Source organism: Capricornis sumatraensis, chromosome 9 (genome assembly GCF_032405125.1).
Source record: "Capricornis sumatraensis isolate serow.1 chromosome 9, serow.2, whole genome shotgun sequence".
Lineage (NCBI taxonomy): Eukaryota > Metazoa > Chordata > Mammalia > Artiodactyla > Bovidae > Capricornis > Capricornis sumatraensis.
In genome coordinates this window covers 60,859,682-60,886,195 of record NC_091077.1, presented here as the reverse complement: position 1 = coordinate 60,886,195, position 26,514 = coordinate 60,859,682, and the positions used below count along the sequence as shown (strand labels likewise).

At 42.7% G+C, this 26,514-nt stretch overlaps 1 protein-coding gene across 1 annotated transcript in view; it reads left to right on the top strand.

Annotated features, from left to right (window-relative positions):
- The window catches only part of PDE6A (phosphodiesterase 6A), a 75,661-nt gene that overhangs the window by 19,968 nt on the left and 29,179 nt on the right, over positions 1–26,514 (top strand). Inside the window, exons 5-12 of the mRNA XM_068979633.1 lie at positions 2,993–3,067; positions 10,853–10,917; positions 16,084–16,150; positions 20,022–20,069; positions 22,567–22,716; positions 23,254–23,397; positions 25,847–25,912; positions 26,132–26,278. Coding sequence (XP_068835734.1) covers positions 2,993–3,067; positions 10,853–10,917; positions 16,084–16,150; positions 20,022–20,069; positions 22,567–22,716; positions 23,254–23,397; positions 25,847–25,912; positions 26,132–26,278 — 762 coding nt within the window. The remainder of the gene's footprint in view (positions 1–2,992; positions 3,068–10,852; positions 10,918–16,083; positions 16,151–20,021; positions 20,070–22,566; positions 22,717–23,253; positions 23,398–25,846; positions 25,913–26,131; positions 26,279–26,514) is intronic.

Sequence of the window (26,514 nt, the reverse complement as noted above, 5' to 3'; positions counted from 1 at the left end):
AACACTGATACTCCTTCAGAAAGCACTAAATGAATTCATATAAATGAATGGTTCTTTTTTTTAATTAATTTGTCTTTCATTGAAGGATAATTGCTTTACAGAATTTTGTTGTTTTCTGTCAAATCAGCCATAGGTACACATATATTCCCTCCCTTTTGAACCTCCCTCCCATCTCCTGTCCCATCCCACCCCTCTAGATTGATACAGAGCCCCTGTTTGAGTTTCCTGAGCCATACAGCAAATTTCCATTGGCCATCTATTTTACACATGGTAATGTGAGTTCCGTGTTACTCCTTCCATACATCTCACCCTCCCCTCCCCTCTCCCCATGTCCATATGTCTATTCTCCATGTCTGTTTCTCCACTGCTGCCCTGTAAATAAATTCTTCAGTACCATTTTTCCAGATTCCATATATATGTGTTAGAAAACGATATTTATCTTTCTCCTTCTGACTCACTTCACCCTGTATAATAGGTTCTAGGTTCATCCACCTCATCATAACTGACTCAAATGCATTCTTTTTATGGCTGAGTAATATTCCATCGTGTATATATACCACCAATTCTTTATCCATTCGTCTGTCGATGCACATCTAGGTTGCTTCCATGTTTTAGCTATGTAAATAGTGCTGCAGTGAACAATGGGATACAGGTGTCTTTTTAAATTTTGGTTTCCTCAGGGTATATGCCTAGGAGTGGGATTGCTGGGTCATATGGTGGTTTTCTTCCTAGTTTTTTAAGGAATCTCCCTATATCTTCCATAGTGGGAATGGTTCTTTTCTAATCAGAAGAATTTCTGAGTAGTTGAATTCAAGAGTCCATTTTAAGGTGCTCAGTTTTTATTTTAAAAGATCAAAACACAGCTCTGAGCTGCAGCATTCTGCCCTCTGTTTCTTTTGAACTCTCCCTCCAAAGGGAAAGTCATATTTAAGTGAGAATATCCTGATTTAGTCATCCCCAATAGATGGAACAATCTAGCAATTAGAAGTGGGTTGGGTTGCCTATAATCACTCTAAGAACTGGTTCTCTTCCCCCTCCCCTGCCACCTTGCCCTACCCTAGATTGCTAAATTCTTAACTGAAGTATTGACTTTATGAAAAATGTCAATAAAGGCCATTGAATTGTACACTTAAGCTGGGCGAGTCACATGGTGTATGAATTATATCTCAGGAAGGCTGTTTAGAAATGAAAGAGAGACAGAGACAGAGGAAGGCAGGCACAAACATGCCCCACATTCCAGCCCGCACTTTGTTGACATCTGCTTCTCCTCAGGACAGTCTTCAAAACCATGCAGTGTTTGACCTTGACAGTGTCAGCCTGATATCCTTCTTCTGGTCTCCTCTAACATTTGTGTTCTCTTTTTATTACTGTTTTGATTCTTACCCTGGCTACCTTACTAAAGTCACTCCAAGGCTTAGTTGTCTCCTCCATGAGATAGTAGTTTCCTCTGGGCATGAACCCTACCTTGTCTCTATCCAGCACGAAGCATGCTGTGGAGCTTAGGTAGGTCCCCAGCTCTCATTTTCACCCATTACTGAATTGCTTCCTGTTGTCGATAGTCAAGAGGAAGAGTCCACCTGGGCAGAAGGGTGAGGATGTGAAATGTGAATTTCATGTGGACTTCATTTCCCATCTGCTTGCCCTCTGGATGGTATAAGAGCAGACAAACCACCACAACAAGTATTTTCAAATGAGACAGAGAGAGAGTTCAAGAAGCAGAGCGGCTTGACATCCTGCCCATGGTAACCCAGAGTGAGTGGATCACTGTCTCTAAACACAGCAGATAAGCGAACAGAGAGGCACTGGAGGACAGAGACCTCCTCCTCAGGCCCAGATTTGGCCCAACCCAAGTGTGCAGGAGCATGTGTCGTAGAAAAGCCAGAGGAGAAGCAGCAAGGAAGCCTGTGAGGCATCCTAGTCAGTTTCTTCTCCTGGGGCTGCGTGACCATGCAGAGCCTTTGCTGACCCTTTTCTCTCCTCTCTCTGCCCCTGTCTTTGCCAGTTATCTTACAGGTATCATCCTTTCCTGTTGAAGCTCAGATAAAGGTCTATCTGTCCATATTTGGCACCATTGTTTCTCTTTCCTTATTTGGAAAAAAAATTTTTTTATTATGAAAGCCATACATTTTATTAAGGAAGAATTGCTAAATAATCTCATTTCAATCCCCTCAAGGAAATCAATTGTTAATGCTTTGTTGTGAATTCTTTGAGAGCATTTTCTATATAGGGTTAAACCATTGGGGATCACATGATCTATGTATCTTTACTCATTGATGTATCATAGACATCTTTTTAATCAATACATACACATCTGTAATATGCTTGTTACTAGATGCCCCAAAATTGATTTAATAAGTCTCCTCCTTTTGAATACTTCGTCCTCAGTCACTAAGTCATATCCAACTCTTTGTGAACCTATGGAGTGTAGCCCTCCAGGCTCCTCTGTCCATGAGGCTCTCCAGGCAAGAATACTGGAGTGGGTTGCCATTTCCTGTTCCATGGGACTCTTCCTGACCTAGGGATCAAACCCATGTCTCCTGCATTGTAGGCAGATTCTTTACCATTGTGCCATCGTAGGTTTTTTCTAATTTTTCACCACTATAAATGATACTGTAAGCTATTGTTCTAGCTAAACATTTGATCACATGTTTAGCAGGTATGTAAGGTAAATTTCTTGGCCATAGAGTCCCCTTTCTCCTTCTCATGTCCCACAGCAGAGGAAGTATGCGGTTGCTCTTGCTCACCTCCCAATTCTTGGTTATTGATTAGACAGATCCAGTTCTGATGATACTGATATATTTCAAAGCACAGACATAATTGACTTTTTCCAAGTCTAGGGAATCTTGCAGCCCTGCCAAGCTTAGTTTCCACTGAGTTCTTCCCATCTTCCAAATTTCAGTGATAGATGACTCATCCAGGTGAGTCTGCTTTTCTTAATCTCCTTTTTTGATCTGCTTTCAAGACGCATAATTATTGTTTTTCTCAATCCTAGGAATTTTTTGACGTGTGGCCAGTCCTGATGGGTGAGGCTCCACCCTACGCTGGTCCCAGGACTCCGGATGGAAGGGTAGGTCTCCCTCTGGCCTGTTCAGTATGAACAAATGTTTAATGAAATATAATGTAAGACACTGTAGGCCCTGCTGAAGTTTCTCTACCACTTAGGTATTTACCTCTTCTGGGTTGGGTCGTCACCTTTGAAATTATGGTAATTCCTCATGATTGCTCAAGCTCTGTATTTTGCAAGGTGTTTTAATATCTCCCTGGAGTTTCACAACAACCTGGTGGGACTGACAGAAGAGGAAAACTATTCTTATTCCATAGATGGGGAAAGAAGTCCAGAAAGATCAAGCAACCTGCTTAAGGATTCACTCAGCAGAACTGTAGACTATTAAAGCTGTATGTAAATAATTCAGTGTATGTGAATAATCTCAAAATCTAATCTACATGTACACGTTGATAGCTGGAAGTTCATTTCCAGTCAATAGATAAATATGTTTAGCTATGAAAGTTTTTTAATTCTTTATTTCCAACAAATGTCTAGATTCTCAGATTCTTTTGAAAAGGTGGCAGATCATTCAAAACTGCACAGCTCCCCCACCCCCATCCCACAGGTTAAATTTGACTGGAGCTGAGTAGCAGCTACCCCCTTGCAACCCGGCCTGAGCTCCCTAGTTTGCCACAGTCCCCCTGACTCCCTCTTGTGGACCCCTGGCTGCCTCCTCTCGTTTTGTTTCCATTAGGTCTCCCTTGGCATTTCAGTGTATGACCTCTGGCCTCCTACTATTGGTACATTTTAAAGATGAGACATAAACACTTTGGAGAAGCTGTAATGAAATATGTGGGGATGCAAAGATGAAGCAGGGTAAACAGACCTGGCACTCCAATGGCCTAGAGAACCCGTGGAATGACTTTAGCGGAGGCCACAGAGAATAAGTAAGCAGCATAGCTATATCCTGAACTGAGCTTTAGTCCAGTCATCTTCTCACAAAACCTTCCAGGCTGTCCAACATGGTACACCATTTCTGCTAGGAGGCCTGATTCCCCCTAGCCAACACTAACACTACCCAAAATAAAGGACAGTCTGCGTGTGTGTGTGTGTGTGTGTGTGTGTGAGACAGACTTTATTCAACCTTAATTCAAACTCTAGGTATTCAGAATTAACACCCTGGCTGTGAGCTTCATATACACACCAAAAAAGATTTCAGCCTTGGAATCGACAATGTCTGCTGTGCTCTATCCAAAATGACCTTTATAATCTGCCGCTGTCCAGTTTCAAACTACTATTTTGCCCATACAGTTTCATGTTTTTATTTTGGAGGACTAAGTCTGCAAGTCTAACATCATGTGCTACTATCAAAAAACTGTTTGGGGACATTTTTCCTTTTTAAATACAGCTTGCTGTATTGGCATAGGTGAGATGTTACTACTGAGTTTCCATCAGATTCACATATGAGCTGGTTTTGTTTCTTCCAGAAATTTAGAATTTTAGGAACTAGGGTAGAGACCATTCTAGCTTTCAGACTCCACCAACCTCAATTAATTTCAGTTTCCTGGGCTGCTTTATGAGCTGAGCCCTGAGGTCAGAGGTCATCTCCAACTCCAGAAGGCCTAGAAAAATATCAGGCCCTATCTAACTTATCTGGTTCTTCACTCTTGAGGATCCCTATCTTCAAGATTGAACTGAAGATGGGGGAGAATACATATGTATATGTTTGACTGAGGCCATTTGCTGTCCAGTTGAAACTATCACATTGTTAATCGGCTATGCTGCTGCTGCTGCTAAGTCGCTTCAGTCGTGTCCGACTCTGTGAGACCCCATAGACGGCAGCCCACCAGGCTCCCCCGTCCCTGGGATTCTCCAGGCAAGAACACTGGAGTGGGTTGCCATTTCCTTCTCCAATGCAGGAAAGTGAAAAGTGAAAGTGAAGTCACTCAGTCATGTCCGACTCTTAGCGACCCCATGGACTGCAGCGCACCAGGCTCCTCCATCCATGGGATTTTCCAGGCAAGAGGACTGGAGTGGGTAAATAAAAGGTTTTTGTGTTTTTTTTTTTAAAAAAGATTGAACTGAAGAGGACATTTTCTCACTAAGCTCCAGCCTAAAAGGGATGCTCGTCATCTGATCACTTCAGAAGCTTGAGTTTCACTGAGGTGACCAGCGCATTCATGGGCAAAACTTTTCTTCCCCAAACCCTCCTCCACCTCATGCAGCAATGACTTAGTCCTTGCAAGAGTGTGAGATGTTAGGTTGCAATGGAAAAGGCCAGAAGACAAAGAACTTTGGTCTTAGTGGGTTGCTAGCCTGTAGGGTGAGCTTGGTCAAATAACCCCTTAGGGTCTCCACTTTCTCTTCTATGGAATGCTATCACCGAATTTATCTCCAAAGGCAGTCTGATGTTTAGGACACAGCTGGTGAGGAAAACACACAAAGGCCTGAGCCAGGGCCCAGATGCAGCAGGACAGGACTGGACAAAAGCAGATCTTCTGGAAAGAGCATAAGGTGAAGGGAAAAAGACTAAATTCAGGTCTCTGCTCCAGCAGCTGCCCGTATAGCCTTGGGTACCTCTCTCAGCCTCCCCTTCCTTATCTGGAACACCCAGGTAATCAAGCTGACCTAATCAAACTGACCTAGGCAGGCCATCGGAGAAGGCAATGGCACCCCACTCCAGTACTCTTGGCTGGAAACTCCCATGGACAGAGGAGCCTGGTAGGCCGCAGTCCATGGGGTCGCGAAGAGTCGGACACGACTGAGCAACTTTACTTTCACTTTTCACCTTCATGCACTGGAGAAGGAAATGGCAACCCACTCCAGTGTTCTTGCCTAAAGAATCCCAGGGACGGTGGAGCCTGGTGGGCTGCCGTCTATGGGGTCGCACAGAGTCGGACACGACTGAAGTGACTTAGCAGCTCAGCAGCAGGCAGGCCATGGTAGCTAAAGTGAATCACACTGACTTGGTAGGCACTCCGACAACCTCGGCAACGTAAGTCTCACTCTCTGCCGGGCACTTCACCTGGAGTCTGTCATATACTCTTCTCATCAGCTTATGGAGGAGGTATCCAGGTAGCTCAGCGGTAAAGAGTCTGCCTGACAAGCAGGAGACATGAGTTCAATCCCTGGGTCAGGAAGATCCCCTGGAGAAGAAAATGGCAACCTACTCCAGTATTCTTGCCTGGGAAATCCCTTGGACAGAGGAGCCTGGCAGGCTACAGTCTGTGGGGCAAGAGTTGTATACGATTGAGCGACCAAACAACAACAACATTCTCTTTATGTCTATTGGATAGCAGAGGACATTAAAGGCTTAAAGGGGAAAAACCATTTACACAGTTTCAAACCCTGGATACTTTCATTTCAGGTAACTATCATTGCAATCATGCTCCTTAACATCCCCTGTTGCCTTCTAACATCACTCTCACAATTGATCTGCCATGTTCACGCTGGAAACACAGTTTCTGTCTGGATTTTGACCAATTAACCTCTGAAGCTCTGCCAAAGCAGCTATACCTCACTTCATCTCCTTTTAAAAATAAAGCATTGTATGTGTGTGTGCTTTCATTATGAAAAACAGCTACATAGGCTTCATGAAAAAAACAAAAATGGCACTTCTTCTAAAACTGGTATATTTCCATGCATGATGATCTGGCTCTGGCTATATCTGGCTCTCTCAAAGACCCTGTGTTACAGTGTCAGCTGCTTAGGTGCAAGGTGACAAAGGCCCTCATTGATGGCTTGGTTTTGATTTTCCAAAAGCGGGTGGACTCCTACATGAATATGGCCTTGAAAGTAACTTGGCTGAGCTACAGCGTGTGGAAAAAGTTTTATTTATCTAGAGAACACTGATTTTTCTGTTGCTGTCTGTGAAGGTAAAACTGAGTCTTACGTAAGTTTAAAAGAAAAAAGTCCATCTCTCATCTTTCTGAAGGAACCTGGTAGAGACCTCTGGGTAGGGCAGTCTACCAGGCCCAGAGAGCCAGCAGGTTACCTGAGGAGCAGTGAACATCCCAGGTCCAAGGACAGATGACCCTGAAGCAAGAAAGCCATCTCCCCAGCCAGAGGAAACAGCTCTGCCAAAGGCCCAACAGATTTCTAGAACTGCCCATAGGATATGACTTCATAGTTTTAAAATGTTCTTAGCACAATTTGTTTATATTTACTGAAAAAGTAATACATGAGAACAGAGACGAGCTCGCACCATACAAAAGGGCACAGTACAGAAATCTAGCCTGCCTTGAAGCAGCTAGGCAGCCACTATGAGTGGTCTATCTTTCTCAAATGTCTATGGATATTTCTGTATGCACATATACAAGCTGGGTTTGGAAAAGGCAGAGGAACCAGAGATCAAATTGCCAGCATTCATTGGATAATAGGGATTCCCAGGTGGCACTAGTGATAAAGAATCTGCTTGCCAATGCAGGAGACATAAGAGACAAGGGTTTGATCCCTGTATCGGGAAGATCCCCTGAGGGAGGGCATGGCAACCCACTCCAGTATTCTTGCCTGGAGAATCCCATGGACAGACGAGCCTGAAGGGCTATAGTCCTTAGGACTGCAAAGAGTTGGACATGACTGAGGCAACTTAGCACTGGATCATAGAGAAAGCAAGGGAATTCCAAAAAAAATCTACTTCTGCTTCATTGACTACACTTAAGCCTTTTTCTATATGGATCACAACAAACTGTGGAAAATTCTTAAAGAGATGGGAATACCAGACCACTTTACCTGCCTCCTAAGAAACCTGTATGCAGGTCAAGAAGCAACAGTTAGAAGTGGACATGGAACAATGGACTGGTTCAAAATTGGGAAAGGAGTACATCAAGGCTGTATACTGTTACCCTGCTTATTTAACTTTTAGGCAGAGTAATCCTGGGCTCAATGAATCACAAGCTGGAATCAAGATTGCCAGGAGAAATATCAACAACCTTAAATATGCAGATGATACCACTCTAATGGCAGAAAGTGATGAGGAACTGAAGAGCCTCTTGATAAGGGTAATAGAGAAGAGTGAAAAAGCTGGCTTAAAACTCAACATACAAAAAACTAAGATCATGGCATCCGGTCCCATCATTTCATGGTGAGTAGAAGGGGAAAAAGTAGAAGCAGTGACAAATTTTATTTTCTTGGGCTCCAAAATCACTTCAGATGGTGACTGCAGCCATGAAATTAAAAGATGCTTGCTCCTTGGAAAAAAAGCTATGACAAACCTAGACAGCATATTAAAAAGCAGAGGCATTACTTTGCTGACAAAGGTTCATATAGTCAAAGCTATGGTTTTTCTAGTAGTCAGGTATGGATGTGAGAGTTGGACCATAAAGAAAGTTGAACGCCAAAGAACTGACGCTTTCAAATTGTGGTGCTGGAGAAGACTTTTGACCGTCCCTTGGACTGCAAGGAGATCATGCCAGTCAATCCTAAAGGAAACCAACCTTGAATATTCAGTGTAAGGACTGATGCTAAAGCTGAAGCCCCAGTACTCTGGCCACCTGATACAAAAAGCCAACTCGTTGGAAAGACCCTGATGCCAAGAAAGATTGAAGACAAAAAGAGAAGAGGGCAACAGTGGATGAGATGGTTAGATAGCATCACCGACTCAATGGTCATGAATGTGAGCAAAATCCAGGAGATAGTGAAGGACAGGAAAGCCTGGTGTGCTGCAGTCTGTGGGGTCTCAAAGAGCTGGACATAACTTAGTGACCGAACAACAATAAATGTATGTATTCCACCACCACCCCCCTTGACAAATGTGATGATTCTATTTTGTGCCTTACTTTTCCACCTGAGAATATCTGGCACCTTTCCCTATCAGCACAGATACAACTCTGGAGACACAAGCACCCACTACGCACAGGCACTGTTTTTTAATCATCTCCAAGGGCTGGACATCAGCTATCTCTAGGCTTTTTAAAGCAGTCTGGCTGAAAGCCCTAGGTGGGGAAAACAATGCTTTTACCTACGTTTGGGTATATATCTATAGGGTTTATTAGCATATGTAGAATTACTGAGTCAAAGAATATGTGCATTTTAATCTATAAGAGGCTATGCATGCTTACTATCCACCTACAGTCTTAGACTCAAAGCTGGAATGGGCTTTATGGATTCCCCAGTGCAGTGTTTTAAATTACCGGATTATCTTTAGAATTCTAGGTTTCCACAGTGGCTGCCTCAGCGAGGAGGGGTGAATGGGGCAATAGAGGACAGGCAGCGAGGGAGAACCCAGAGATGCAGGAGCTCGAGGTACCGGACTCTGCGCCCATCAGGGTGGCATTGCTTTCCTCTGCTTTCTAGGAGTAGGGCCTATGCTTTGTGAGGAGAAAGAGTTCTGCTACTTGATACCGACAATAAACAAGTACTACCCATCTTACAGCTGGGCCCAGAGAGGACATCAAGTGGAACCAAGACCAGAGCCTGAGTCTTTGCACTATAGATCTATTTCTGACTCCATTTCATCGTGCTGCGGGGGGCACCTGGCCTCCCCCTGCATGCTTCCCGCTGAAGGGAGTTCCTACCTACCCTGGAGCAGCCATGGGTGCTCTGAAAGGGCACAGTCACTGTAACTGCTTCCAATGCTGAGCATTGAGGGGCAGAGTGTCTCCTTCTCCCTCATGATTCTGCAGGTCACAATTGCCCATCAACTAGGTACCTGGACTAGATGAGGAATTTCTATTTGTGGAGGTTCTCAGTCAGGTGGCCTGAGTGGGCTCAGATATCTACATTTTAAATTCTAGGGCAATACTTCTCAAAATGCCTGGATTAAGGAATAATTTTTTAAAATTTCTAATTCATTTTGGACTAATACTTTTCAAGATATGATAAAGGTCTATATTTGAAAAAATTGTCTTCTAAAAATTTTAGAAGCCATACAAAATGTTGTCTTTTAAAAATTATTAGTTTCAGCAGACATAACATAACTCAGTCAAATTGCTATAAACCTTTCTAAACGCTGACTGCCAATTTCTGCTTTTATCTCATCGTGGAATAGTAATAAATAGTGTAGACACTGGTACCAATCCAGGGACCACACTTTGAGTAACCTTGTTCTAGGTGAGGGTGATATGGAGAGGAACACACTATTTAAGCCGATGACCCTTAAGTGACACAGCAGAAAGAGCTCTCGGCCTGGAGTCAAGGGCCTAGGTTCTAATCCTAGTTCACTGTCTTATAATAAATGTGTCCTTTCCCTTCTCTGGGTCTCAGCTTTTGAATTTGTAAAATGCTAACATGCCTACCACATGTAGGTGTTTAGACATTTTAATAAGGTAATGGATTTTTCCCCAATTACATTTTTCATGTAATTGAGCAGATCTACTGTAAGAGAATGGGGGTTTTAATGGTGCAAGGAGGTAGGAAGGATGGAGGAGGTGGAAAGTGAGTGGGACGCATAGGGCATGATTGGGAAGGCAAGTCTGAAAGAGCTGACAAAGTAGAGAGGAGCTGAGTGAAGGAGGAAGGGGCTGTGACCGTGAAGCTGACTCTGCATGGAGGATGGTGGGGTTAATGATGATGCTAATGGGACAGAAGCCCCCTTACATCTTCTCTCACTAGTCTCCAGCAGTAATCTTTTCTCCTTGTACTGAACCCCCAGGCCCCCTCGGCACACTTCCTACTCCTTTTTGAAGCCCCAGATCCCAGCCCCTGCCTGGCCACTGTGAGCTGGCTCCAGGGAAGAGCAGGATGAATCTTGAGACTCAGCTGACAGTGAGCTCCAGGGGCACTGGGACACGGCCTCAGAGGGCCAGGCCAGTGCTTCTGGAAAACCACAGGGCACAGGGGAAAGAACAAAGCCTTTCTCAAGGACATACTCCTGCTGGAGTTCTGTCTCAGACTCTGAAAGTATATATTTCTCTCTCTTCTGCCTAGGAAATCAACTTTTACAAGGTAATTGACTACATCCTGCATGGCAAAGAAGACATCAAAGTCATCCCGTAAGTCTCTTCTCCAAACGTGCAGAATTGCAGGCGCATTAGTGTCCATAACACACTCATTCAAAAATCAACGCTAACCAAACCCAAGAAGGCCACACACTCAGGCAGAGCAACAAAGAGACAATGCGAAAGGGTGGGAAAGATCATGCAGGCTGGAAAATGAGGCTGGATTCTTAGTCAGCTGCTGTGAGTTCAAATCCCAAGTCCAGTTTAGTAAGTGGCCTCTCTATGGAATGAGACCATGGATCTGATCAGTGCTTTTCAATGGTTTTCTGTGGAGGCACATCTGGGGCCTAAGGCAGAGGGTGAGGGAAAGGCAGGAAGTTAGCAAACGAAGTGATTCAGCTCCCAGGGAAGGCTTACTCTCTAGTGTCTGGTTTTTTTTCTGGTTGTACCATGTGGGGTCTTGGTTCCCCAGAGATTGAATCTGCGCCCTCATCAGGGACAGCTCAGAGTCCTAACCACTAGATAACCAGCGAATTCCCCTCTAATGTCTTATGTGATCAAGGAGGATAATGAAAAGGCTGAAATCCCAGAGGGTGAGGCCTACCTACAGATGGTGGGGCCTCAAAGTCCATTTTAAGATTCCAATAGTCAAGAATGTTTTGCATGTAAGCTTGAACTTTTTGGCCAGGAGAGCATGCCCCAAAACTCAGTTGGCTGTTTACCTATTCGAATCCTCTGTGAGTGCCAGGAGCCATGCCCATAGTTCTGTCTGAGGCTTGGCACTTTCCCAAGTGAACTTCAGACTCCTTGAGGCCAGAATCAGCCTCGGTGGAGAGCCTCACCTTTCCTCCCATTTCTGGTTCAAATGAAGTGATTTATTGCAAGTCACCTCCATCCTTAAACAGTAGGTGTGAGAGGTCTCAACTGTTGTCAAAGAGTTTTGATAATGCTGTCACTCAGATAACCCAGTTCTCTGGTTTATCTTTTCCTGATGAGGGATGAGAGATTGCTTTAAGTTCCGGAGTTTCTGAGTTTTCTCTGTTCAGTCCTATTTACACAACAACTAAGTCTTTTCTAAATTCATTTCTTTTTCTTTTTTTTTCTTGTCAACGGCATACTCTGCCCCCATCCTGTTTTCTGACCCCTTCTCTAGAGGTGCCGGTTTATCAGACTCATTGTCCGTGTTCAGAGTTATCACAGGTCCTAGCATTCCCCATCTCACCACTTCTCACCAAGCATCACATCCTCTAGTCTCTGATAACATCCACCTCGCTGCCTTCTACAGTGGGGCTATATCCACACTGAATTTAATACAAATTCCCAGAAGTAACTTCAAGAGATTATACTATGATGCAACACCAAAACAAAAAGCAGCTTTGAATGGCACAAAGAGACAGGGGAAAGATGCGAGGTGTGATAAACCCTGAATCTAGATGCCAAGAGAGCTCCGTCGATATTCATGCAGAATTTCAAGTTCATAAAGCTTTGTATCACAGATTGACTGGCAGAATATTATCTTTCTCAAGTGCGTATAAGAAACGGTTCTTGGGAATTTCCTGGAAGTCCAGGGGTTAGGACTCTGTACTTGCACTGTAGGGCTCAGGCAGTTTAGATCCCACAGGCTGGGTTCTTCTAAGAACGGATGAGTTCCAAGATATATTGATATATGAAGAAGTACCATATATCCTCTTTACAAGAGACCTATCTAAAAGATCATACAGAGAAAATGAAAGAATGAACAAAAGATATGCCTCGAAAATCATAATCAAAAGAAAACTGATGTAACTATGTTACTATCAGATTAAAATAGGTGTCAAGGTACACATTAGTAAAGATAGTCACTTCTTAATGATAAAGGGGTCAATTCAACTTGACTTTCTGGAAAGAATTTACAAATGTGTATATGCTTAATAACGTGGCCTCAAAAAGAAAGAAAAAACTGACAGAAACTTAAGAATTTATGGACAAATTCATGTTTGCTAATTGATACAGCAGACTAAAATAAACAGAATAGAGAATATTTAAATAAGATAATTACCAAACAATCTCATGGATATATACATTAATAAAACATGACATCTCACACCCGAACTATAGAACACTCAGTCTTTTCAAGAATACTTGTTTCTTTATGATAACTGGTGATATAACAGACCATAAAACAAACCTCAAATGATTGAAATCATACAGAAATGTCCTCTAGTCACAATGAAAATATGCTAGAAACTAATAACAAAGAGCTAATTAGGAAAAAAAAAATCTTCATATGCTTGGAAACTAGAAACTACTTTTATATATAAAAAAAAAGGAATACACTTCCATATGATCCATGGGTAAAAGAAGAACTCAATGGAAATTATTATATTTTCTGAACTGAAAAGAACAACAATATCACATGATATGTTATAAAACCAATGTGATGCAGTGAAATCATACCTAAGGTGAAATTTACAATATTACACTTTCATACTAGAAAATAAAAAATAAAGTAATAAACTGTGTACCAAAATTATATCAGCCAGGGTCCCAACAGGTACTAGGTGTCACGTTTAAATCAGGGTATTTCGAGACTTCCCTGGTGGTCCAGTGGCTCAGACTCTACGCCCCCAATGCAGGGGGCCTGGGTTTGATCCTGATCAGGGAACTAGATCCCACATGCTGCAACTAAAAGTTTGAATGCTACAACTAAAGATTCTGTGTACCACCACTACGACCAAGCACAGTCAAAAAAATTTTTTTAATCAGGGTAAATCAAGGAGGGTTTATTTACAAAGGGATGAATTACAGAGGTGTGTGTGGGTGGAATGAAGGAAATCAACCACAAGAGAATATTTTAGTAGTAAAGTTGTAAGCACTTCTGGGCCCCAAGGAAATTTCTGGAATGTGGTGAGGGGAAACCGTCATGTAGAGCAGGCCATCATTAGAGAAGTGCAGACAAAACAAACTCAGAGCAACGCTGTCGGAGGAACCCAAGGAAATAAATAGCCTGATCTTCCTGTTCTACCGCCCTGTAGTTTTGGCCAGGTCTCCCCTTCAGTTTAAACTCAGTCAGAAGCTAGAAGGCCAGACACCCTGTTGATGAAATCCACACAGACTGGCCTCCCGTGACAGGGAGGAGCAGGTTGGAAGTGGCTCTGGAAGGGCAGATAGGAGCTATCCATCACATGATCTCAAGAAACTAACAACAAACAAGCATACCCTTCCAAAATAATAAAGATAAGCCCAGAAATTAATTAAATATTAACAAAATATTGAACAAATGCCAAAAGTTTTTTTCTTGGACAGATTAATAAAATTGATGAATTTCTGGCAAGACTGAGCAAGAAAAATAGGAACTCGAATGAACTGTATTAGAAAGGAAAAGGGGAATAACCACAATCATACAGACACTAACAGGATACCATAAAAGGATATTATGCCCAGAATATTTTAAATCTAGATGAAAGAGGCAAATTCCTATAAAAATAAAACCTACTAAATATAAATCACAAAAAAATAGAAAATCACAATAGTCTTATTTATAACAGTAATTAAAACCCTTCCACAAAGACATTTCAGGCTCACATGCCTTCAGAGATGAGTTTTACTAAATATTTAAGGAAGAAATAACACAATTCTCATACAAATTATCCAGGAGAATAGAGAAAAAAGAAGTGACTAGTATAAACTTGACACCAAAACTCAACAAAGTCTGTATGAAAGAGGAAAATTCATACCAAGCTTACTTGTGAACCTAGATGCAAAGATCCTAAAAAAATTTTAGCAGATAATAACTAAAAAGGGTTATACATCATGACCCAATTGAGTTTATTCCAGGAATGCAAGGCTAACATTAGAACAATCAATCTATAAAATCTGTCACATTAACAGAAACATGTTATAATTATTTCCATAGAGAACTTTATTAACCTTAAAAAATATATTTTTTTAATGTCTGAAAATACTAAAGCATTGACAGAGACATGGAGCAAAGGCAACTCTAATATACCACCAATGGTAGTGCAGATTGGATTTTAGAAAACAATTTGGCTTTCTCAAGTAAAGTTGAGATATGCACATCTTATGACCCAGTATTTCTACTCCAGAAATACCACATGGAACTGAGAGCACGCATATACCAGAGAGTTGGAAGCAGCAATATTCATATTAGACTCACACTAAGGGGAATGTCCATCAACAGTTGAATGCATAAATTATATACAAGCTTACAAGGAAAAATCGTTTAAGTCTATCAAACAAATGAATTATAGCAACATGAAAAAGAAGTCCAACAAAATAATGCATGTACATTGAATGAGTCTACTTGAATGAAGTTGAAAAGTATGTGAAACAGGGCACAAGAAACCAGGTGGTAAAGCTCCACAGAAAGCAAGAATCCTAAAGCTGGGACAACCATTCCCTTTGGGGTTCAGGAGAAGGTTGTGAGCGGGAGGGGCAGGTTAAGGATTTCCAAGATGCCGACAGGTTGTTCGAGTTTCATAGGTATAGTTCCATAGGTGTTCACTTCCAAACAACTGAAGTTCTTAATACATTTTTCTATGTATTTTTAGCAATAAACAAGTAAAAATATACCATATAAAATAAATATATAAGTCTAAATTGTGATATTGCTGTGTATGTTAGTCACTCAGTCGTGTCTGACTCTTTGCAGTCCCATGGACTGTAGCCTGCCAGATTCCTCTGTCCATGGAATTTTCCAGGCAAGAATACTGGAATGGGTTGCCATTCCCTTCTTCATGGGATCTTTCTGATCCAGGAATCAAACCTGGGTCTCCTGCAATGCAGGCAGGAGAGTCACTGGGAATCTGAGTCACTTGGGAATGAGGGATAAATAAGTATGTAAAGCTCCTAGCTTAGTGCTTGGCATGTGGTAGCAGCTCATCCTAGGTGAGTTTCCCTCACTCTATACAGTATTGAGCAACTCACTCTACATAAGGACTGGTGGAGGGAAATGATGGCATCCGGTTTTTCTCAGCAGCCAATAACCATCTGTTGGATCAATTTGTCTCTTAGAGAGCATGAAATCCATAAAACTGATTTATGACTTTTTTTCAATGTCTACATTTGGACATTAAGATGCTTAGCCAAGATTTGGGGCTTGATCTTGGTGGGGGTGGTACTTGGAGCCACCAGAGGGAAGAGGGAGGGTAAGATCCAGTTTCAAGTTTTTAGTCCATCTGTCCCCACCTCAAAAGTCACCACTGTCTTTGGTCTTGACAGGAATCCACCTCCAGACCACTGGGCTTTAGTGAGCGGTCTCCCCACTTATGTTGCCCAAAATGGCCTGGTAAGTAATATAACGTTGAAGGGGGAGAGTTTTGAATCAGTTTTTGAATCATTCTTCTTAATGTTTAAGAGTGAAGGGATTTCAGATCAAGAGAGTGGGAAAAACTATGGGAAGTATGGATCTCTCAAAGCCTGATTCTCTTGTTTCTCAACTCACCTAATGGCTGGTCCAAGGGGATGTGCAGAGAATTGACATTTGAAGAAACATGAGACAGAGAAGTGTAAGTCTCCCTGACAACCAAAGATACTTATGCAAATATCAGGGATAATGTCATGACTGGCTGGTCCACGAGGCTCACCACAGAGCAAGACCCAGCCTCTTATCCCAGAGACCTGGTTGCCCCTCCCAAGGCCCCATTCCTGCCGCATTTCTAACCACACAGCGGAGCTCAAATGCTCTGTCTCCCACATGCCCTACCCACAGGGTCCAGGGGAGAGTGACAGCATCCCCTGCCCTCGAGAGAAGGGCCATGGGTGTTAGCAGCACATCACCCCCAAATTTGAGGCTGCTCATCTCTGTATCCTTTCTCAGGCACACACTACACAGTGCTGTTCATGTATCAGGGTGTTTATTTATTGGGCATTCCTGTGTGCCAGGTGCTGCAGTTGGCTGTGGGGATACAAAGATAGATGAGTCAAATAATTTCTGTCCTGAAGATCACCATCAAATGAGAGATATCTTTATGAACAGATGTTTATATTATAATACAATAGGGTCACAATAGAGATATACATGATATATTCTAGGAACACAAAGGCGGGGGGCGGAGCATCTAAACCAGCCTTTACTTTCCAGGGTGTTTTGGTATGAGTTGAGTTTTAAAATAAATAGGGGTAAGGCAGGTAGGGACCAGGAAGCAACATAGTGGAGAAAACAACAAGGGCCAACAACTCTAGCTTGGAGATTGGGAGCAACATGGTGTGTGCAGTTTGGAGTAGCTGGAGTGTTAGGTTTGAGACAGGAAGATGGGAAGAGATGAGGCTTGAGAGGGACAAAGGGAGGGGCCAGATGACAGCAGCTTTGGATGCTAGATCAAGAGGGTGGAACTTTAATCCACAGGTGACAGGTTTTTAAGTAAGAGGTTGACACAATAAATTTCATTTTAGAAAGAAAATTCTGAAAGCTCCCTGGAAAATAGATCTGGAGAGACTTAAGATTGGAAGCAGAGAGAAAAGAATGTCGTCACAAACAAGAGCTGATGAACATCTCAACAAAGGCAGAGGCAGTAAAGAACAGTAAACAGCCACAGCGTGCTGATGATAAGCCAGGCAGTAAATACATTTGGTCATTTAATACTCACGACTCAAACAAAGATGAGGTGGAGAGAGGAAGATCAGAACTCAGATCTAACAGTGGAGGGCTTCGTGACTGATTGTGAGCAGAGAGACAGGGAGAAGAGCGTCAAAGCCAGCTTCAGATTTCTAGACTGGATGGATAATGCTGCCACCAGGTTGGGATGTTACCTGCTGAGATCAGTTTCAGGTAAGGTGTGACAGAGACTTTTTTCAAGAGTAGGTGTCCAGCAAGTAGCTAGAGAGATGACTCTGCTGCTGTGGAGCTAGATAAGGGATGAAGATGGAGATTTGTGTCAACAAAAGGTAGAGATTCATACTGACTACAATGCAGAAGATAATATGGTAGAGAAAACATTATAATCCTTGACCATTTTGCACCCAGTAGCAGATGGTACTTGAAACCATGAGTGTGGATAAAGTTACCAGGGAGAGTGAGAGGAACTCAATTAGGATATTGGAGGATGCCAACATTTGAAGACTGGGTGGCGGAAGAAGAGTGTGTGAAGGAAAATTGGTAGAAGGGTTCAGAAGTGTCTGGAGACCCAGGAGTGGGTACTGTCATGGAAACCAAGGGAGTGGAAAATTTCAATAGAGAGAATACCAAATGCAACTAAAGTGATCCAGTGAGATAAGAGCTGAAAATCCCCATTGGGTTTGGCAGTTAGGAGGTCATTGACATCCCTAATAAGAACAGGCTTGGTGGTAAGGTGGCGGGATAGGGGGGTGGGGACAGAAACCAGCAGGTGGTCTTCTGAGGTGTGGGTGGGTAATGAGAAAGCAGAGAATGCAAGAGAAGAAAGAGAAAACCTGGATGGTTACTACTGGATAGGCCAAAAAGTTCATTTAGGTTTTCTGCAACATCTTATGGAAAAATCTGAACAGTGGCCCCATGGGCAGGGCTCTGGAGGGATCAGATAAGTATCACTGGTGCAGTAGAGTAAACTGGCCTAGCTGTCAGGAGAGAAATTTTGCAACATGCAACCAGAGCTACAGCACTTTTTATTTCTTCATCTGCTGTGACATTTATACCACAAGGAAAAACTCTTGCCCAGCAAAACAAATATAATCATTTCAAAGATGTTTACAGTAGCATTATTTTCATTAATTAAAAACTGGACATAATCCAATCTGAACAAAAGGGGGAAAGAAAATGGGACACCTTACTATAAAGCTACAGTAACCAAAACAGTATGGTGTCAGTACAAAGACAGACTTATAGATCAATGGAACAGGATAAAAAGTCCAGAAATACACCCACAAGCTATGGCCAATTAATCTACAACAAAGGAGGCAAAAATATACAATGGAGAAAAGACAGCCTCTTCAATAAGTGGTGCTGGGAAACTGGACAGCTATGTGTAAAAGAGTGAAATTAGAACATTCTCTGACACCATGTACAAAAATAAACTCAAAATGAATTAAAGACCTAAATGTAGGACCAGACTCTATAAAACTCCTAGAGGAAAACAGAGGCAGACCACTCTCTGACATAAATCACACCAATATCTTTATAGATCCACCTCCCAAAGAAATGCAAAAAGAAGCAAAAATAAATAAATGAGACCTAATTAAACTTAAAAAGCTCTTGTGTAGCTAAGGTAACCACAAACAGAACAAAAAGAAAACTGACAGAATAGAGAAAATATTTGCAAAGTAAACAACAAAGGATTAATCTCCAAAACTTACAGAAAGTTCATACAGATCTATATCCGAAAGAAAGGACGACGCAATCAAAAACTCAGCAGAAGATTCTAAACAGGTATTTCTCCAAAGAAAGTATACAGATGGCCAAAAACATACGCTCAACATGACTAATTATTAGATAAATGCAAATCAAAACTACAATGAGGTTATCACCTCACACTAGTCAGTACGGCCATCATCAAAAAGTCTACAAACAATAAATTAGATTCCACATAGAAGTGATTATATGTGATGCTACAAAGCACATGCTATCAGGTATGTATGGAATCTAAACAAAGAGACACAAATGAACTTATACACAAAGCAGAAACAGACTCATAGACTTAGAAAACAAACTTATTGTTACGTAAAGGGGAAAGGTAGTGGGCGGGGGGAGGGATAAATCCAGAGGTTCAGATTAATATATATACTCCACTATATATAAAATAGATAATCAACAGTGATCTACTGTATAGCAGAGGGAACTCTACACATACTCCGTAATAACCTATTTGGGAAAAACATCTGAAAAAGAATAGGTCTCTGGATATATAACTTAAAAATGAAATATGAAAAAAAAGCTAATGTAAAAAAAGAAAATGGGACACTATACAGCTTTTAAAAATGACAAACTGTAGCCTTAACTTTCTCAAAGCTTAGAAATGACTCAGAAGTAAGGCAAATGGTAAGAAGTCATGTTTATAAGGCAGCTTTCCTGTTCAGGAACCTCAGTTAATAATTCAAAACCATCATGAGAATGTCTACCTAATGAAAAGAATGTGAGTGCCGTGGGGCAGGGATGTGGTATTTTTGAAAATAGCATGCCCAGTGCCCTCGATGTGTACTCTATCAAGTCTAAGCAAAACTTCATTATTCCTCTTCACGGCTTTCAGATTTGCAACATCATGAATGCACCTGCAGAGGACTTTTTTGCATTCCAGGTAAGTCATTTTTCATTTGCTCTCTTAGTTATATGGTATTTTTCCCCGCAAGGAGGATTAGAATACATTAAAATCCATCTACTTTATTGGGAAGCAATCTCAATAAAGTGAAAATGTGAGTGGAAAAAAGTCATGTGACAATGGAAGTGGGGAGAGAATTAATTTGGTGAATGCCAAGGTTCCATTTGGTTTTAAGGTTTATAGCCTTTGCTTTCTGGCCTCAGGACCTTTGCTTATGCAGTTCTCTCTCTCACTACCATCTCTTGCCCAGATGCCCTCTGCCCTTCAATGACAAACTCAATGCTATGAAACTTTTATGAAGTTTTATTCTGCTTCCCCTGGCTGAGTATCATTTCTGTCTCCTTAAGATGATCACAGAATATTGTTTAGTATTCCATTTGATGTCATCTGTGTGTCTTTTTAAAAAACTGTTTGTGGAGGGCACGGTCTGGGCCAGGCATTGGCACAGTGCCACACTGGCTACAGAGGTGGACCAGACAGGTATGGTCTACGTTTGCCAGGAGCTCATGATCACATGGGGAGAGAGACATGTGGCGTGCTGGCCAGGAGGAGGGTAGAGGGAAATCTCAGGGGGGCCTGAGTTCATCCAGAAGGAATCAAGGAAAGCGTCCTTGAGAAAGCACATTTGGACAGTAAAAAATGAAGAGAGGACTGCAGGAAAGAGAAGGCTTGTGGAAGGAAGAGTAGACCAGTGAGCCTGAGGGGAGAGTGGCAGGAGGAAATTCTAGAGAGGGAGACAGAGGCCAGGCCATCCAGGGCCTGGAAGGCCATGCCAAGGAGTTTGTCTTTGTCACTCCGTTTCCCTTACCTCATATTTTATGCTCCTTCCTTGCCTTTTAGACTAATTCTTCTTGGCAAAATATTGGCTTCCTTAGGTCAAAGGTTGTGGCTTATCTTTCTTAACATCTTCAGCCGCAGGTGCCCTGTCAATATTTTGAGTTTAGCATGCTAGATACACAGAAAACAAATCATGAGCGGTCAGAAAATAATGAAGAAGGAAATAAAAGGGACTCAGATAGAAATTAGTGGCTTATGTGTTTACTCCTTAAAGAACATTATGAAAAACCTTGGAGAGAATATCCTTCCAAGGTTAAAACTCTATGTCTTGTGTTGTGATGTTGACCATATCAGTATGACAAGGCTGATTGTTGCTGAGAGTTGCTACCATGATTATAACCAAAAGAGAACTTGGTCTTTACCCAAGTCACCTGATTACAGTTTACTCATATTCATAAATCAAATCTGATCCTGTTTTTAGATCATAGTCTTCTATCTCCACAAAGTAGCCCAAGTGATGTTTTAAAAAAACATAGGTTGTCTCAAATAACTTCTCTCCTTAAAAATCTTTAATGCTTTCCCATTTCACTCTTGATAAAATCTGCCTCCTTATCAGGGCCTTCAGAGGGAAAGGACTCCCCCAAGGTGAGGAAGAGAGTGGGGAGGAAGGCAGGCCTTAAACTCATTTCCTGACTGACAGCCCTGAGCCCTTTGGACTCTGTTCTTCATCCCTCTGGAGTCACTCTCCTACCAGGTGCTAAGTGCCAGTGTTACAGAAATAATAACAACCGTCATCTTTCCACCTTCAAAACCTGTGAACACCTGAGCTGGAAGACCCTCTGACTCCAGGAAACCTTTCTTGACTTCCTTCCCTTCCCTGGCTCCCACAGTACCTGAGAGAACTTCCTGCGTGCCATCTGATGGCCTCCTTACCTTCCAGATGATGGGCAACTTGAGAACAACACCTGTGCCTTACTTGCCTTGGTCTCCTCAGATTCTAGCTCTTGCACGTTGTAAAACACTTGATAAATCTTTAATGAATCAGTGGGAAAAGAGCCTAGAAAGTATCTAGTCTAGTTATTCCCATTTCTATAGATGATGGAAGTGGGGGTGAAATAGGAAATGACTCACAAAGAGCACCTTCTAATTGACCAAGAAATTTCACCTCTATTTTCTCATTTGTCCCATGAGGCACATGCTCTTACTACCATCGCCATGTATAGATGAGAAAATTGAGGCCCATGGAGATAAAATGACATGCCAAAAGGAACACAGACAGGCAGATCGGCAGTCAAAAGGTGCAGGTTATATCTACTTGATGAGTTCAAAGTTACAAGTATCACCAGGGCCCCTGCTAAGCCAGTCCTCCACAGTCAGCTCCTGTATCTGAAAGGGAATCACTGCCTCCCTGTATTGGTTGTGGGCAACCTTAGAGCCAGCAACACACAACTCACTGCCTGGCACATAACAGCCCTGATATCTTAGGAATGAAAATGGTATTGCTATTTGTCTTATGGAGCTCCCAACAGATGGGCAAAACTGCTCGTGGCGTTTGGTGACTAAAACCAGGTGTAATCCAACAAGGTCTAACCTCCTGCCACCCCCTTGGCCAAGCAGGGTCACAACACGGCATGAAATCCATCATGGATGTCTCTGTAGCCTGGTACCCGGGCAACTTATTCTGGCTCTTCTCTTGCAGAAAGAGCCTCTGGATGAGTCTGGATGGATGATTAAAAATGTCCTTTCTATGCCAATTGTGAACAAGAAGGAAGAAATTGTTGGGGTGGCCACGTTTTACAATCGCAAAGATGGGAAACCCTTTGATGAAATGGATGAGACCCTCATGGAGGTATGGTTTTTAAGGAGGCTTTTGGATGTGGGATTCTCAGAGGTGACTCTGGACGTGGGACTTCCAGAGCCACGTGGTGGGGACCTAGCATGCTGCCGTCCCAGCCCAGGATGGATGGGGGCTCCCCTTGTAGATACTTTCCTGATCCAATGTTTTTGTTTGGCTGTCCTCCTGCATTCCCTTCTTTAAAAATTAGCAAACTTTACCTTTTAGAGAAGCTTTAAGTTCACAGTAAAGTTGGGCAGAAAGCACAGAGTTCATTTACACGCTCTGTCCTCACATAGGGACAACACATTCCCTTTTTGTGAAGATGTTATGCATGAGGATGACACTTTGTACTAGAGCTTTACTCAAAGCGTATTCTCATCCATCATTTTATCTTATCCTCACAGCATCCCTTTGAGGAGGCCAGCGCACAGCTAACCACACCTGTTTTACAGCTGAGAAGATAGAGGCTTAGAGAGTCTTGCCCCAAGTTACAGAGAAAGGACCAGACCAGAACGTTCTCCCTCTGACTCTCCCTTTCTCTCCTTTCAGTCTTTGGCTCAGTTCCTGGGCTGGTCTGTCTTAAATCCTGACACTTACGAGTCGATGAACAAACTTGAAAACAGGAAGGATATTTTCCAAGACATGGTGAAATACCACGTGAAGTGTGACAATGAAGAAATCCAGACAATCTTGGTGGGTAGTGGTTTTTCCCTGTTTCTCCTCAAGAAAAGGCTGTTCTGGGAACAGCTGTCCCTCCCAGGGTTCAGTTCAGTTCAGTCGCTCAGTCGTGTCTGACTCTGCAATCCCATGAACCGCAGCACACCAGGCCTCCATGTCCATCACCAACTCCCAGAGTCCACCCAAACCCATGTCCGTTGAGTCAGTGATGCCATCCAACCATCTGATGCTCTGTTGTCCCCTTCTCCTCCTGCCCTCAATCTTTCCCAGCATCAGGGTCTTTTCAAATGAGTCAGCTCTTCACATCAGGTGGCCCAAGTATTGGAGTTTCAGCTTCAACATCAGTCCTTCCAATGAACACTCAGGACTGATCTCCTTTAGGATGGACTGGTTGGATCTCCTTGCAGTCCAAGGGACTCTCAAGTTCAGTTCAGTTCAGTTCAGTTCAGTGACTCAGTTGTGTCCGACTCTTTGCGATCCCATGAATTGCAGCATGCCAGGCCTCCCTATCCATCACCAACTCCCGGAGTTCACTCAGACTCATGTCCATCGAGTCGGTGATGCCATCCAGCCATCTCAGCCTCAGTCGTCCCCTTCTCCTCCTGCCCTCAATCCCTCCCAGCATCAGAGTCTTTTCCAATGAGTCAACTCTTCGCATGAGGTGACAAAAGTACTGGAGCTTCAGCTTTAGCATGATTCCTTCCAAAGAAATCCCAGAGCTGATCTCCTTCAGAATGGACTAGTTGGATCTCCTTGCAGTCCAAGGGACTCTCAAGAGTCTTCTCCAACACCACAGTTCAAAAGCATCAATTCTTTAGTGCTCAGCTTTCTTCATTACCTCAGTCTTAAAACCATGCCTTGGCTTAACAGCTCTAGAAACTCCATTTTCCTCTGTGCTCAGGGCTGACATGGTTGGTACTAGAGATGGAGTCACCAACCACAATTCCCACTCTGAGAGGAAGCTCTATCTGACAGACCAACGGACAATGGTCAGTCGCTCAGAGCCTCCCTCCATGAGGTCAGCTAACCGCACCTATTTTATAGTTGAGAAGCTGGAGGCTCAGAGAGTCTTGCTCTAAATTACAGAGACAGGATCAGACCTGCCTTAGGAGGTCAAACTTTCTGAGCAAAGAAATAGTTGAGAGGGTAGGGTCAGATGTTGGCAGGAAGCCATCACATAGTTTCATCGCTATAGAGTATATCTGGTATTTCATACCTGTGATGCTTACAATAGCCCAGTAAGATGGGCACAGTAAGGATTTTCACCCTATTGTAGACATGAAGAAATTGAGGCCTAGAAGGGGGAAGGAAATTATCCCCAAATCACACAGCTCACTAAATAGTTCCCATTTAACATTTATCAGGATAATGAGCAAATTATCACTGTTATGAAAGGGCTTCCTTGGAAGGTAGCGAGCACCCTGTCATGGGAAATATTGCACCACAGGCTGGATGATCACATATCAAGGGTGCTATAGAGGAGAGTCCCATGTGGGTGGGAAATGGGATGACAGGCTTTCCGAGATATGTGAGAATCACTGATCCACCATTCCTGGAATCTGGGACTCAAAAAGATCAAGATTTTAGAAGCAAACTGAATTAACCAAAGAGCATTAGATATGATGCCCAGCTGAGTTCCAAGACTTGTTGGGTTTATGCACTGCACAAGTTGAAAAATATAAGCCAGTTTGTTCAGAGGGCATTTCTTAAGCTGGAAAGATATCACAACAAATTGGATCATTTTGATCCCAATAACTGAGAAATCCAGAGAAGAAAATATCTAGTGTGGATAAACTGGTTAATGGTTTGCTTGTCTCAGTCCACAATTTTAAGCCACATGATGTATATGTAGACCCTATGGAGGCATAGTGAACACTTAAGTAGACTCTGCTCTAGATCAAGAAATCTGGAACAAGTTATTGGGTCCAGGTTCCTCTCCCCCTGTAACACACGGGAAATAGGACCAGAGGGGAAGGAACTTGGCTCAAGTCACATAGTAAGAGGAAAAGCCAGGGCCATGAGCAAGAAGACCTCCAGGCTCCCAGTTAGTAATAGAAACAGTAAGAATATCACAGCATTATTTAATCCTAGCACTCACTATATACTGAGCACTGCTCTCAGCGATTTACATGCATTATTTTAATTTCATAAACATTTTTTAAATGACTTTGGATAACATAATTTTAATCTGCCAGTTAAGTACTTTTAGTATCCCCATTTTGCAGATGAGGAATGGGGGATCCAATTGGTAGAGTGTGAATTTGCACGCAGGACTCCATGACTCCAGATCCCATGACCTTGAATTTACTTGTCAGTAAACGCTGAATGGGAGACTCTCTGAGTTGGTAGCTCTGTTGCAAGAACTTTGGAGGAAGAAGAAAAAGGGAAATGGAAAAGTAGAGACATACTTTGACCTCAGATGTAGTAAACTAATGTTTTTCTCTGCTCTTTCGGGCCCTGGCAGAAAACCAGAGAGGTATATGGGAAGGAGCCGTGGGAATGCGAGGAAGAAGAATTGGCTGAGATCCTGGTGAGCTGGGCAGCCGCTCCGTCCTGACCTGTTGCAAGCGCAGGGCATGCATGCCCCAAGCATGTGTGGGGAGCATCTCTGCCAAGTGTGGCCCTTGCCACTCTGCTCTGATCCTTCCAGCAGATTCAGATCAGGGACAGGGCAGGTCGGGGGTGGGGTGAGGGAGGGACCAAGGAATTCCTCATGTGCCCCAGTCACTTGACTCCACGTTTCATACAGCAAGGAGAGCTGCCAGATGCAGACAAATATGAAATCAATAAATTCCACTTCAGCGACCTGCCCCTGACGGAACTGGAGCTGGTGAAATGTGGAATACAGATGTACTATGAGCTCAAAGTGGTGGATAAATTTCACATTCCTCAAGAGGTGAGGTTGAAACAAATCTTTGGTTTCCCTTTTTTTCCCTTCCTTTCTTGCTTGCTTAAAACACACACACACACACACACCTCAATCTGTAAACTACCTTAGAAAGAGGGTACTCTCAGTTTTTAAGATTTAAAGCATTAGTCACAACACACAGATGAGTCATTTACCAGAAAAGAGACACATGGTTCCTCTGAACTGTGTTTCTCAAGGTGGGTTCTGAGGCACTGAGTTCTGAA